The sequence below is a fragment of the Tiliqua scincoides genome, chromosome 2, assembly GCF_035046505.1.
Source record: "Tiliqua scincoides isolate rTilSci1 chromosome 2, rTilSci1.hap2, whole genome shotgun sequence".
Taxonomy (NCBI): Eukaryota; Metazoa; Chordata; class Lepidosauria; order Squamata; family Scincidae; genus Tiliqua; species Tiliqua scincoides.
The window spans coordinates 211039314-211054661 of NC_089822.1; the positions used below are offsets into that span (position 1 = coordinate 211039314).

A 15348-nucleotide genomic window follows, 5' to 3' on the forward strand; every position below is an offset into this window, starting at 1 on the left:
AATGTATTCACATTATCAGTCTTACTTCAGTCAATTGCTATGACAGACACATTATTGTTGTTATCACTATTTCCATCTGAACCCAGGATATGAAATCAGCTTTAAACCCTAGCTTCAGCAGGAACTATAGTTAGCTTTAATGACAGTTTGTTACTGCTGCTGTGGTTAAGGCCAACCATGGGAAAAAGTGACTAAGAAAGAATACCTGCGGTTCCTGATTGCTTTTCAAAGACTAAGCAACAAGTAACATTATATCTGTTACGGCCCCAATTCAAACTCAGAATAGGGAGAAAAACCACTACAGGGGGGCCCCATATCCACGGATCCCGTATCTGCAGATTGACTTATCTGCAGATCGAGTCTGTGGGCCAGTCCTGCATACGCCACCTCTGGAGGGTATTCTGAGCCCAGCAGAGGCTGCGGGCATCCATACACTGCTTCTGCCTGGCTTGAACTGAGCTTTACAAAGAAAAAAAGTTACTTCCAGTTTTTTCCCCATTGTAAAACTCAGTCTGAGCCTGGCAGAGGCTGTGGAAGTCCGTCCACGGCCTCTGCTGGGCTCAGAGGACCCACCAGAGGTGAGGGGAGCTCCTCTTGCATCCGGAAGGTGGGGGTAAGTGTACCTTCGTATCCGCTGATTCAGGTATCTGTGGGGGATTCCAGAACAGAACTCCCAAGGATACAGGAGCACACCTGTAGACATTCCCTTCCAATATTTGTATACCATCAAACTTGGTACTAAAAGGTACAGAATATTTTCTCTAAACTTTCCCACTAATACTGTAATACAGTACCAACTCCACCAAGAACGGTCCTAAGCCGTCCCAAGAAGAAGAAGATCCCAAGAAGAAGGAGTACTATGTAATGCATAAGTGTTCTTACTAATAACAATCTTAATTCATAATACAGATGTACATAACATCCACTATAATCTGAAATAAACACTCATTTGTTCCACCTCAGGCATACCGTAAATACTATACAGCTGGCTAAAATAAAAGAGCCCAAATTATGAAATACTAGAGTTTCAAAACACTACCTTGAAATGGGTCCACGTACATTTCCGATGTTCATACCACTCAGAAAAACAGGAGAGGCTTTTAAAAAACAGCAAGAGATTCCCATTCTCTTCAACCCTAGAAAACAAGCAAGGCAATGAAAAAAGCTGCTATTTATACTGCAACCACATTTAATACTGATTTTTTCTCTAGATTAGTTTTGTATAATTTCTACTGCAAAGAACTTAGCCAGAACAATTCAGATCTGCTTCCCCATCTTGAGCCTTTTCATATAGTAAGCTATTGGACAATAAAATACAGTGTTCTTTACAAGCAGTAATACCACATTATTTGTAAATCTTCTGCTTAGGACTTTAAAACACTTAGGGACCAGATGTCCTCTTCTTTCTCCCAAGAGGCTAAGCACGTCTAAGCAGAATTGTACCTCTATTTCCTCTTTATTTAAACACAGAGGAAAAAAGCAGAGTTTTCTGTGGGAGCTCCTTGGAATCACCCTGAACTGGCAACTATCTCCTCAGTTACTACCCATCAGAACAGTATTTCTGGATCAGGCCAAGGGCCCATCTAGTCCAGCTTCCTGTATCTCACAGTAGCCCACCAAATGCTTTAGGAAGCACTTAAGACAACATGATACCTTTGTCTTGTTGCAACTCCTGTACATCTAGCCTCACATCAGGCATTCAGGCTACTTTTAAAACCCCAAAGTTGCATATAGTCATCATGGTTTTTAATCTGTGATGGACCTTTCCTCCATAAATCTGTCCAATCCCCCTTTTAAAGGCATCTAGGCCAGCTGCCATCACAACATCCTGCGCCAAAGTATTCCACAGACTAATTATGCACTGGGTAAAGAAATATTTCCTTCTATCTATTCTAACTCTCCTGCCAGTGAATTGTAGTGCATGTTTCCCGGTTCTGGTGTTGTGTGATAGGGCAAAAAACCTCCCTCTATCCATCCCATGCATAATTTTATACATCTCAATCATGTCCCTCCTCAAGCCCAATAACCACTGAAGGATAAACTATTACAGTAACTTACAAGCAACTGGCTAAAATAATGGTTCTATTCAATTCAGTGAAGCTTATTCCCATGAAAGCTATTTGGACTGCAGCCTTAAACTGAGAGAGCAAGTCCTATCTTAGCATCAAAAAATAATGAATATAAGAATGACAGTTTAGCATCCTCAGTCATAAATCAATACTTTGTGTAACCATTTCTGTCAGCAAATCAATGAACAGCCCATTCCCAATTACCCACCAATACAGCAGCACCAACAGAACGCACTCTGCATCCTGCAGGGCGGCTATTGGTGCAGAAACATTTGCCCCCCTACCTCAAAGCAAGCCTCCACTGCCTCAATGATCTCTTCAGATCTGCAGCAGCCATTTTGCTAGTGCGAGTTCGAGGAGAGGGAAGGGGATTGGGGATAGGATCTGGCACACACCAATGCCCCTAGGATTCACCTTCTCAGTCCCCCATTCTGCCTCCTGCCCACCTCCACATCTAGACACTCCCCTATTCTTCCCTCACCTGGCCCCATTCTTCCCACTGCCTGCTCACAATATCAGCTTGCCTTTGCTCCCACTGGTAGCAGGCCTCCAACACCATCACCATTTATGATGATGGATATGGAATGGCTGCCAGTAGCATGCATTCCACATGACCACTTACAATAGTGATTCAACAGTCATAAAGCCCAGTTAGGATTGTGGTATTTGTAAAGCACACTGTCAAAGCAAAGAAAATAAAGATAGCCCAATATAGTAATAAAACCTTACCTGGAAACAAGCGTACTTAAATCAGAATGCTCCTCAGACTCTATTATGATGTTAAGGTCAGTAACAATGGCAGACACATTTGAGTTATTCTGGTTTGGAAAAAGAAAAAAACCAAACTCTTCATTAGACTTAACTCCATAATTAAGGACTATATAGAAGTATTCAAATTATATACAAATCAAACTGAAATAACCTTGCATGCAATATAAATCATATATTATAAATGTGATTTAGAAGACTGGACATTGAAAGAAATTACAAATTAGGGCTGACATTTGGATGGCCTTAAATAATGTGCAATTGGCAAATATATATAACAGTAACATGGATATTATTAGCTTTTATAAATACAGGTGGGTCTTGGTATCCATGAGGAATCCATTCTCGGAACCCATGCAAATACCCTTCAAAAGCAACCAGATCTCTGCTACCGTCATCTCTGGAGGGCTTTCAGAAGCCTGCATGTGTCCACCTGCAGCCTCTGCAGGCTTCAGAATGCCTCCTAGAGGCAAAAAAAGTGTCACTTCTGGTTTTCAGATGAAAACCGAAAGTCACGTTTTTTGCCTCTGTGAGACGTTCTAAAGACCATAGAAGCCATGGGCAGGTGCACACTGCAGACTTCAGAAAGCCCTCTGGAAGCAAACAGAGCAAAGTTCCAGGTTGAGCCAAGTCTGGCTCAATTTGGGTCTGGGCCATATCTGTGGATAGAAAATCCATGGATAAGTACGCTCAATCTGTATGCCATTTTGGTCCTCAACAATGTGTAGAGATCACAGAAAGTAATTCCAGTACCCTGTGGTATACATGAAGGATTAGTGATCCCTGGGCAATATATGGAATGTATAGCTTCTCTCATCACTGATTGCAGACAAATAAAACATTCAAGCAGTGCCCAGTGCCATAATCAACATGTCAATGTAGCATCAAGGCATTGATTCATTATTGTATTTTTCATGGCTCAACTGGGGGAGAGGTCAAGCTGACAAACCTCAAAAAACAGATGCAGAGCTGAAGCTATTTGTCCCTTTATACAGGAGAGCCATATTATAAATTTACCAAGTTGGTTTGTGCATGATCATTCCCCAAGAAGTCTGATTAGCATGGGAGTTCTGCATGCAGAAGAGCAACCCCTAAACAATGTCACCCTTACAAAAACCCCACTTCTTCCAGAATTATGCCTGCTCAGTGTCACCTAGGGTAAATGTCTGTTGCCTTGCAAGTATTGTGCATGACATTTTACTAAAACAAAAAACCCACTAATCTGTTATCTACATATGTTATAACTGCTGAGATAAGTTCTTGGATTTGTATTACATTTTGAATACTACAGCTTGTCACTTCAATTCATGCAGGGGGGGGTGATTTTCACAAACCTCCCCTTAATTCCAGAGTTCTCTGTGCACTATTGAGTTTTATTTGGGGTGGGGGGGTTCTCCTGACAGGCACAGTCAGTTGCTGTGTTGAGGAAGAAGCAAGGAAGTTCAGTTACTTCTGCATTCACTCCTAAGGATACATTGCCTATTGCTGTAAAGAAGAATCAATTGCTGCATACAACATTTTTAAGGTTTTGGGTATGCAAAACTTTAAAAAGCAACTTCTATTTATGTAACAAAACGACACCCAACAAAACTCCAAACTGCACAAGTTTTCTTATGTCACTTCAGTATAATCTCACACTTAAATTACTAAAAAGCTCTTGGTCTTTCTGTGTCTCTATATAAAGGCAAATCCATGGCATTTATCTTCGATATAGCTGTACAGAATCATAGCTAGATGAACAAATGCTGCCATCTACTGGCAATTTCAGTTTATCAGTTTGCTCTTTTTTCTCATTCAATTCAACAATGGAACAAAAAATACACTAATCTGTTTACATTGGGATATCAAACACATTTCATAAACTTCTGTTTAAAAAAATCACAATGCTAATTCTCAACAAGGCAATATGGTGCTGTAGTAAATTCCAGCACCACAAAAATGTTAAGATCTTCTAGGAAAGTTACCCAACTATTTTTGAACATCATCTCTACTTCAGTTAGTATATGACAGTTCTTGGAACGAATATATGCTAGTTTATTTCAAAAATCTTTCCAATTACCTGATTTTCTTCCATGATATGAAATTCCAACTGAAAGGGCACTGACTGACAGTTTCCCGATAACCTATACTTGTGTATAGTTTTATTTCCACCTACAATGAAGAGTAAAATAATTTATACCTTAGAGCCATCAGTTTAGTGTTACATCCGCTTCAAAAAAATCTTAATGTGCCTATCACTAAAGTAATGGTTAGTCCAATCCTAATGGGGCTGCCATGCTGTGGTACTGTAGCACCAAAATGGCCGCTGCTGTATCCCACGGGGCAAGGGAAACAGCTGGAGGTCTCCTTGGGGTAAGAGAACACTTGTTCCCTTAACTTGTGTTAAGCCCCAGCAGCCATTATCAGTCTGCTCAGATCTGGACATTCTCAATTGCCAGCGCAGATGCGTGTATACAAGTGGTTCCGAAATTGGTGGGTTGCGACCCACGAGGGGATCCAGAAGCAAAGCATTCCCCCTTAAGGGGAGTGGCCCTGCTCCAATGGCAGTAATGGTGCCACAGCAATCACAGCACTGCCGCTACCAAAGAGCAGTACTCTCTTTATCAACTCTTTATCAACTCTACTTATCAACTTCCTACATGTTAATAATAAATGGTGAAGCAAGAAAACCCATGCATTCTGAAAAAGATAATTTTAACCACATAAGAGCCTCAAATGCTTACTTTTCTCTATTGGTTTTCTAGAATAATTTGTGAACCAGATGCCTGTAAGCTTCATTATAAATGAGAGGTCAGACTCTAATAAATCAAGTTGAGTTTTCAGGTCTGGTGAAGAGTCACGTTGCTTGTGCTCTTGGGATGTTCTGTCATGGAATTTCCTTTAAAAAAAACAAAAAAGAAAAAGCCCCATCAACATTTTTCTGGAACATGAGAAAACTATTTCTAATTCTGCTTTAGCACTTAAGACACAGAAACAGTTTCTGCGTATGTAGTTTTCAATAATCATCTCCTTAGAACTTGTTTCTTAATGACAAAATAATAAGAGTGATTTTGTTAAGATTTGTAGCTGAAATGACAGGTGTAAAAATCTGCATTATGGTGCAGTGCTCAATTCACTTTACAACATATGGAGCGCAAGAGAAAGAAAAATAGGTTATGCGCAGGAGAGTTCAAGTTCTGTCATTCTTTATTCTTGTCCCTCCCCTGCAGTTTATTCTTTTTTCTCCAACTGATTTTCCAAAAGCACATCTATCGCAGCAACTAGGCATTTCCAATTCCAAAGCACCACTTCCTTAACCTAAAATGTATTAGCCACCAGCAGTGAACGTGAGTTTACCTAGCAGAAAATACTGTATGTTCAATTTCATATGACCAACAAACAAGATAAAGAAAGCCCTCTGCATTTGGTTCACCAGACTTAGCTCAGAGGCCTTTCAAGGATCCCAAGACTCACTGAAATCTGAACAACAGTGCACAGAATCAGGTTCCTCATAAATATATGGCAAGAAATAGTAAACCCCTGCATGCAATCACACACATGCTCAACTAACTAGTCTCAGTGAGCCTAATTAGAACAAAGCACAACACGCAAGTAAATACTTGACAAACCAGGTGCAAGTAAAAAAGCTTTTCAACTACGTACATAGCCTTCATTAACTCTCCTTCAGAATAAGCCATTGATGCATTTTGAACACATTCATACTCTTCTGTTAAGGTCTTGATTTCTTCCTCCAATGACCAGATTTCATCTTCATAAACCTGAACAATGTTGTTGTTCATTTTTCACATACCAGATTTGCTAGGATAAATATAATAAAACATCAATTAGGCAACGTATAACAGTTTTCCAATAATGGAAAGGCCATTTTTGAGCTCAGCTAAAGGTGTGGCTTATTTACTTTAAAAATCAAAGTGGTTTGGGGTAGTGATTCCCAAACTGTGAGCCACAGGTCCCCAGGGAGTCACAGAAACTAGCCAGGGGAGCCACAGAATTCTCACAAAAAAACCCATCACCCTATACAATATATAGGATTGTAGTCCTCATGGCCAGCCATGGCTAATGGCCCAGTAGGTGAAGGGAGCCACCAGTTGAAAAATGTTGGGAACTATTGGTTTAGGGCAATTCTTTTTTTCCCTGGCCCCCAACAAAGTGTCAGAGAGATGGTGTGGCTCTCCTGCCAAAAAGTTTGGACACCCCTGGTTTAGGGTAAAGGACCACATCTCACCATATGAATCTGCCTGCTTTCTAAAATATAATCTGGAGACACTCCCCTGCATATCCTAATATTGCCTGAATTACAAAGGCTGATACCCAGGAAATACCTTCTTCATAGTTGCAACCAGGATGTAGAACTCCCTGCACCAGGCACTGCTCTAGCCACCTCTTTTTTGCATCTGTTTAGCAAAGCAAAGCCTTTGCTGTGAGTTGTTTATGCAGTCTTTTATTAATTAGTTTGATTACATTTGAATCATTATTCAATACTGTATTAGTTTTTTGTTTTTTTTTAAAGACAAAAAAATTTCTGTCTTTCAATTTCTGGAATCACAGAAAGCTTAAATATATGTTTTCATATACAAAAATGAGCTTTTCACTTTAACAGGTTACAGTATAATGTTCAAACTAAGCTGTTCCTAGCATTTACAGAAAACAAAGGAGCACCAATTCATTCACTTTTCTGTCAGATACCTTGGTAAAGGTACACAGCAATCCTAAACTCATTTGCTAGGGAGGAAGCCCCAATGAGCCCAGTGAGGTTTACTTTTAAGTAAATCTGTTTAGGACTGTGCTGCTAGACAGATGGCTACAGTTAACAAGATTTTGTTCACATTACTTAATAGCCATAACAAAATAAAATCTGACCTCCGAAAAGCAAGAAGTAGTTTGCCTTATAACACAATCCTATGCATGCTGGGTCACAAATAAATTCCACTGTGTTCAATAGGGCTTACTCCCTAGTAAGCAAGTTTAGGATTGCAGTTACTTTGTCAAAAGTTATATTTGAGATGTATAACAATTGCTATTTTCACATACATTTCAAGTGCATATATTCAACCAAATAGAATAATCTAGAAGTTAAATGATATGGGATAAGTTTATTGCCACCAAAAGCAGCTTCTCTACTCAGAAGTCCCATTGTATTCAATGAGGCTTACTCCCAGGAAAGTGTACACAGGATTGCACGCTTAGATACATGGGCCTCACTGCCTGGCTCACACACAGGGGTATCAAAATTACTTAAGGTATTTTCACTTAGCATAGAAAGCTGAAATGTCTTATATCCAAATAGACATATTTCAAAATTTGTACATTATGCAGATGCCTACCCTATACATGCAAATGTACAGTATGCAGAGGCCTACTCCTATGCATGTGCTTTAGGAGAAATCAATTTCCATTATAGTTTCACATTACATAATATTAGCTAAATTTCCAGATACCAATGCCCCCAAATTGAAAAAGTCAAATTGTGTTCATACTAATATCAACTTTATTACCCCTTCCAACAAATAAACATCAGGTAGAGGCAATCTCCAAAAAGGAGCAAAAAATGTACAGTATATCTGGAATGTGGCATGAAATTATCAGGTACAATAATGCAGGTACAACAATTGGGTAAAGTAATAAAATCTCCATGTCTGGATGAGCCAAGTCCACCTTCTTTTTCCATCAGGGTGCTTTGAGAGCCGCCGCCACCTCACCCCTTTGCATTCCAGTATACCACAAATGTCCTTTTTGACTGCCAACTCTCAGCTAGAGAAGGATGAGCTGTGACCCAAAGGGAGGAGGCAGAGGCATCACTGGAAGCCCTGGCGCCTGGGGCAGTGACATCATATGTCCTATGACATCATGATGTCACTTCTGGGTTCTGCCTGGAGGAGGAGGCGGCAGCACTGGCGGCTTCGCTACTCCCATTCCTTCTGCTGTGGAGGCTCCCCAAAGGGAACAGGGGGTGCAAAGCTGCCAGAGCTGCCACCTCCTCCAGGGAGAACCTGGCAGTGACTGCCTTGTACTTTGCACCCCCACCCAGCATAGTGCCTGGGGGCAAGTGCCACCCTAGTTACACCACTGGAAGGAGGGCACAGGCAAACTGTACACGCTCATAAGTACTCTTTCCCCAGGCCACAGAGACCAGCCACTCATGACAGCCTCAGGAGCTGCCTCCTCTGCTCCGGGCTAGATAACGCCTTTAGGATACCCACCTGCCGTCCACGCTCTTCCAGTCCCCGCTCCTGAGACTCCGCTCACTAAGTTCTTCCTCCGAATGACCCGCCAAAGGCAGCTGCGTTACAGGCGCTACCATCCCGTGGAATATGGGGGGAGAGTGGACTGGAAGCCCTCGTCATGAACCCGCTTTTAGATGTTTGCCTGTCTTTGGAATGGCTTGTGCAGCTGCCTGCCATGAGCAGAGAAAGAGAGAGGCCCTCACGGAGGACTCCATCGAGGTTTTTTTCCCCCCTTCTCGTAGTCTTCGAATGGTCCAGTCCAAAAGTAACTGACCGAGTTCTGCGGGGATCCATAGATGTACGGAGGCAAAGCCACACCTAGAGTGACGCGCGCTCTAAATGGAGCTGCAGAAAGCCTCTTGGCCATGACTCTTGCATAGCTAGAGACAGTCTGAGTCTGCAGTGCTATCCACACTTTCCTGGGAGTAAGCCCCATTGACTGTGATGGGACTGACCTCTGAGCAGACAGGCAGAGGATGGGGCTCTGAGGCTGCAGTGCTGTCCCCACTTCCCTGGGAGAGCCCCATTGACTGTGATGGGACTGACTTCTGAGTAGACAGGCAGAGGATGGGGCTCTGAGGCTGCAGTGCTGTCCCCACTTTCCTGGGAGTGAGCCCCATTGACTGTGATGGGACTGACTTCTGAGTAGACAGGCAGAGGATGGGGCTCTGAGGCTGCAGTGCTGTCCACACTTTCCTGGGAGTCAGCCCCATTGACGGTGAGGGAACTGACCTCTGAGTAGACAGGCAGAGGATTGGATTCTATATCTGTACAGCATTTGTATTTGGAAACTAAAACATACATACATTGATGGTCCATCCTCATTGGCAATCTTTCCAATGTGGCCCACACTCACTCCATGTTTTTTGGTGTAGTGTGACTGTTGTCCAGTGTGGCAGTCCCTGTTGTTTAAATGACCTGGAAAATGTATCTGACCAGCGAGTAGCTGGTCAGTCGCGGGTTTTTTTGACATGGTATACTATGTCCATACCATACCATGGAAACTAAAATGCCTAAATAAATCACATTTCACTGCCAAAGTTGGAGAGAACACAACATAGTGGTGGTGTTGCTTCAATCTTTTTTGTACAGTGAACGGTGGGGGGGAGGGGCAGCCTGGTGCTGCCGAACCACACACAGTATTCACAACCACACTGAAGCCCTGCATTTCTTCCTTGCTTCCTGTAAGCAGTTCTTCATTTTATCCAGAGCCCAAAGCAACCAGGCAGCCCCCTTGCAAAGCATGGCATTTTCAGCCTACGGGGATGCATTGCAATGCCAGAGCAGAAGTGCCAAGGGGCTGCGGTTGTTGTGTGTGATCTGGAGTGACAGTAGCCCCATGTTCAGGAGTTGGGCGGAACTCTATGTTTTGGGGCAGAAGGCGGAAGCAGGGCTGGGGGAAAGGCAAGCAGGGAACACTGCTGAGACCATGCTTGATAGGGGAAGACTTGAGCACAGGAGAGAGCTTGTAGGAGACGAGTGCTTGCTGCTGTCTTGTGGATGAGGCTGAGGACGTTGTCTTGCAAGCTGTCTGCCTGTCTCTGCCTCCCTTCTGGTCAGTGCCTGGGTTTTTCTATGAAAGAGAGAGAGCTGCAGGGGATTATTGGGATCCTGCAGCCCAATCCTGTGGGCCTACTCAAAGGTAAGTCACATTATATTCTATGGCAGGGGTGCTCAAACTTTCAACTTTAGGGATGCTGGACCTTTAACAAGTGTATAGAAGAGAGAATTGCAGCAGGTGCAACTTGTCATCCCACAAATGGCAAGCTACACCTGCTGAAATTCTCTCTTCTATACACTTGTTAATGGTCCAGCATCCCTAAAGTTGAAAGTTTGAGCACCCCTGTTCTATGGGGCTTGCTCCCAGGGCAGTGTGCATTGGATTGTAGCCCTAGGGCCCCATCCTATGCATGTCTACTCAGAAGTAAGTCCCATTAGAGTCCATGGGGCTTACTCCCAGGAAAGGGTGGATAGGATTGGGCTGCTAGTCATTTGCTGAACTGTAAGTTCTGTCATTTCAGTGAAACTCAGTTTCATTTATGTATGCCTGGTTGATGCTGAATGTATTTTTTCTTTTCTTCAGAAAGGCTATTCACACATAAAGCTGTAGCAGGCACTCAGGAATTGTTAATCTGTATTTGGGTACAGCTAGTCACATGCTCTGTTTATTGCAGGCACAATCTTTGTACAGAATATGCAGATCTGTTTAAAAAAATGAACCCAGGTATAGTTATTTACATTATGCTATGTACTGCAGCAAAGTATGGGACCAGCCCTTCAGCCTCACCAAGATTGGGGGGGGGATATATTTCCAAGTATAAAGAGTTCCCAGTGGGGTCAACTTCATTTGAAAATGCAAGTTCTGCAACAGGTATATTGTGAGTCAGTGTTGTTCAGCCTATACTAGACCAGTGTTTCTCAACATTTGTCCCCTGCTGTACCATTTCACATGGTCCACCTATTTGAAGTACCACTGGAAGTAACTGGCAATGATGTCATCGCCAGTTACTTCCAGATTGGGAGGCCAGACACAGCGCAATCAACACCAATAAGAGGCTCATGGCAGACAGAAGGGCTTTTTCAAGCAAGCAAAGCTTTTTCAAGCAAGCAAAAAGCACAATCTGGAGCTCTGTCTGCCAAACTGAGCCTCCTACTGCTGCATGTCACATTGCATTACTGCTGCATCACTGTCAGGTGGATGGGAGACTACTCCCTTGTACTACTGGACACCACCTCAAGTACCACCAGTGGTACAAGTACCACCGGTTGAGAAACACTGTGCTAGACTAATCAAACTATGGCCAAAGCTTCAGAAACTATGGTAGTTTCAAAATCAAAAGTGCACATTGTTCATGGCTGCTATTGTAAATAGGTGCAACAGGTTTTACTAGAGATTTTAAAGTTTTAAGGTGTTTGCGCTATTTACAGCTCAATTCTATATATGTTATTTGAAAGAAAATGCCATTGTTGTTAGTAAGGCTTACTCTCAGGTAAGTATGTTGCAACCTTAAGTTCTCTTTTAAGTTCTGCTCTTGAAGTCTTCTTACCTGGAAAGGAAGGCGCCCCTGCTTCTCCCCAGTAATGGACATGGAGGGGGACAGGGGATCAGATGCCTCAAACGCTGCATCCACACAGCATTCCAGGCTGCTTGGGAAGCCTTCTGAGGTTTCCGACATGATCTTAACAAGTGCAGGTCCAGCCTTGTTATACACAGATTTTTTATACACAGATTTGACTCAACATGAATAGCCACTGCAAATGAAAAGGAATGTGCTGATCCCTGTAGAAGGGGAAAAATATATCCCTTTAAAATCAGTTTAAAAAACTGAACAGTCCTTTAACAATAGCCTTGTTAATAAGAGAGAGGGCAGCTGGCTGACAATCCATCAATCCTTCTCTCTCCAGGGGACCCCTCCCTTCCCCCAGCAGTGAAAGAAAGATGATCACTTTGCATTGGTGAGGGGAAGGGCTGAGTGAAGCACCTTTGTAAGTGCTTGGAGGAGGACTGATTGTTGAATTGTCTTCTTAATGACTCTTATCTTACATCAGAAAGGTCAGCAAGGCTGTTTTTAAATCACTGGAGCAAAGAAACTTGTTTTTTAAATTGATTTGCTATAGTGTGTTTTTTGACATCCATGTGAGTGCAGGAATAATGAGGCTCAACCTGTACTTCCTGTTTCCCAGAAGTACTGTTTAGGACCACAGAGAAGCCTTAAAAGGCTTTCTAAGTCATCCTGTTAGGCTCTGTTGTGCTGGGTAAGTATGGGAGCAGCGGTGTGGTTTGGGGGGGGTATCGCAATCTTTGCACCGGGGCTTGTCCAGGGGCAGGTCTGTTACTACTTCTCCCGTCCCTGAGTGTTTAGAAATGAAGTTTTCCTCCTTCCCACTCCCTTTTCTTCTGCTATAACAGGTGAATAATCCTTCTCACACCTTTGTCACTCACACATCTGTTTATACGCACTTGCCTTTTTTCATCTTGAACTGTGGCTGTCTTGTATATATCATCATCATTCTCTTTCTTCTCAGTTCATTTATCTTAAGCATAAATGAACTGAGATAAATGCAAGTAGTTATTGCTATTGTTGGAATACAGTATGTAATAATAAATTATTAATAATAATCAGGGTCCTATAATCCCAAGGCTTCTAGAGACCTTATGTAGAGCATGTGTGTGTGGACATTTGCTGGACTATCCCTAAATCCCTAAGGACTGTTCCTTAAACCTTCACAGTCATTTCAGGGTACCCAGAAGGCTGAACTGGAGAGCAACTTGTGCACTTAGGGATTTCCAGGCCAGACAAAAGACTGAAACTAGGTTCACATGTGATCTTCAGCCCATTTACTTACTAGAGAAAATCAGAAAATGTGACTTTTTAATGTAGGTGTTTGAAGATTACCTCCTACTGCAGGATAGCATTCCAGCTAACAGTTTTCCTCTGCAAACCAGGCAAGGGTGCTTACAAGGTGGTGTTTTTGTAATGTTTCATAAACTTTTCACGGCCCACCAAAAATCAGCTCACAACCCACTAGTGGGTCCCAACCCACAGTTTCAGAAACACTGAGGTAGAGTCTTTGCTTGCATATAGTGAGTTTTGCACAGTGGCAGTATCATAGCTAATGAGGATCATTGAAAGGGTGATTACTGCTAATTGAAAGCTTTCTATTCTGCAATCTCTTTTTTGCTGGACACATCCTCTCTCCTAGTAACTGCGTATGATGTACACTGGTCTGGATCAGTTTGTGAAGAATGGGGTTGAATTTGATGTCTTCTGGGTTATCTTCAACTTTGTAATTCTAATAGCTCTACCTCAGTTGCCTGGTTTGCCAGCAATTCCACTGCTGGCAACTTTTAAAGTTTCAGTAGAAAGATTGGATTGATAGTACAATATTTGAGTTCTTTTTTCCAGAAGATTTCTGTTTTTACTTATATATATATATATATATATATATATATATATATATATATATATATATATATATATATATATATATATATTTAGATATTTGATTTTTAAATTTATTTCTGCAATCATGAGAATTGGAGACATAGCCAGAAAAAAAATGAAAACAAAAAGAAAGTGGTGATTCTTCTAAGAATCTGCAAACTGAATAATGGTGTTTTGAAGAATGGTGTTTGTTTTCTGTACCTAAAACTATTTGATAAGTTCTAAATTTGCTGTTGCTTACAAATCTTTCTAAAATCCATTGGTATCACCAATGTTAAACTTTTGTAATTTTTACAGAAAGGTTAAAATTAAGAGGGACCATGACAAGCCATGACATTCCTTGAATTTTAAACATGGAACAAAATCCAGTTGTAAAACGGCTTTATGTTGGAGGACTTGTCCATACAGTTTCTAAAACTGAACTTCAGGAAAGATTTGGCAAGTTTGGAAATGTTACAGAGATAGAAATTGTGACCCGGAAAGATGAACAAGGTAATATCATTTCAAGAGACCTCTCATTTGCAGTAGAACTCAATTTTCTAATTCAACTCCAACAATTTCTTTGTAAACATCATTGTTTGAAATCATGTCTTTTTATTATAAAAAATAAAATAAGTGAACTAGTTACTGGAATAATCTGATTCTCATTCTTGAACAGGGCAACCTACAAAAACATTTGCATATATCAATATCACCATTTCAGATAAAGAACTTAAAAAATGTAAGTATACCAACCATAGAGTTTTTTGGGGGGGAGGGATTAGGGACAGTGTAACTTCTTGTAAGTTACATGTCTGTCAGTACTTGAACCCAAAATGTTGAACCCAAAATGTTGAACCCAACAGGAGAAGGTCTGTTAAACTATACTGTTATTCTAACTTGAGTGTTACTACACAATATTTGTCTCTCACTATTTTGTTTCACTTTAGTCAATATGTTGTTTAGCGTAATTTGTAAGCAGGCTGTATACAGTGTATTAATTCTTAAGTTTTTAAGCATCTGTGTATCTTTTGGATAAAATGGTGTCATGTTCTCATTGATAACATCTGTTGGGGAGACTTGAACCAAAGTCTTTATTACAAAAGGACTTTGAACATCCCCATTATTCCTCTCCACCACCTCACTCATGGACATCCACCCTCTAGTGGTGATAAAGATAGTTTTGTCATCTAACTTTACACATGCCATATGATTCTATTCCCACTTACCCTCTTACTGAGAAGTTTTCCATCAGTTCAACCTTTAAGCATTTTGTTTGCCCCTCCGTCTTCTAAAAACCCTCTCTTGACTATTCCTATCATAGATATTAAACTGCTCTCTCCTCCCTTCATGTTGACTCAA

The 15348-nt window shown here is 41.5% G+C and overlaps 2 protein-coding genes across 2 annotated transcripts in view; one reads left to right on the forward strand and one right to left on the reverse strand.

The window, feature by feature from the left end:
* CENPP (centromere protein P) overlaps positions 1-9196 on the reverse strand; it is a 207088-nt gene extending 197892 nt beyond the window's left edge. Inside the window, exons 1-6 of the mRNA XM_066616801.1 lie at positions 9038-9196; positions 6480-6635; positions 5561-5715; positions 4897-4988; positions 2799-2887; positions 1040-1136 (exon numbers count right to left, since the gene is read on the reverse strand). Of these exons, the coding sequence (XP_066472898.1) occupies positions 1040-1136; positions 2799-2887; positions 4897-4988; positions 5561-5715; positions 6480-6616 (570 nt within the window). The 5' untranslated portion in view covers positions 6617-6635; positions 9038-9196. The remainder of the gene's footprint in view (positions 1-1039; positions 1137-2798; positions 2888-4896; positions 4989-5560; positions 5716-6479; positions 6636-9037) is intronic.
* A 1310-nt stretch (positions 9197-10506) lies between these two features.
* NOL8 (nucleolar protein 8) overlaps positions 10507-15348 on the forward strand; it is a 29432-nt gene continuing 24590 nt past the window's right edge. Inside the window, exons 1-3 of the mRNA XM_066617519.1 lie at positions 10507-10703; positions 14305-14499; positions 14666-14728. Of these exons, the coding sequence (XP_066473616.1) occupies positions 14361-14499; positions 14666-14728 (202 nt within the window). The 5' untranslated portion in view covers positions 10507-10703; positions 14305-14360. The remainder of the gene's footprint in view (positions 10704-14304; positions 14500-14665; positions 14729-15348) is intronic.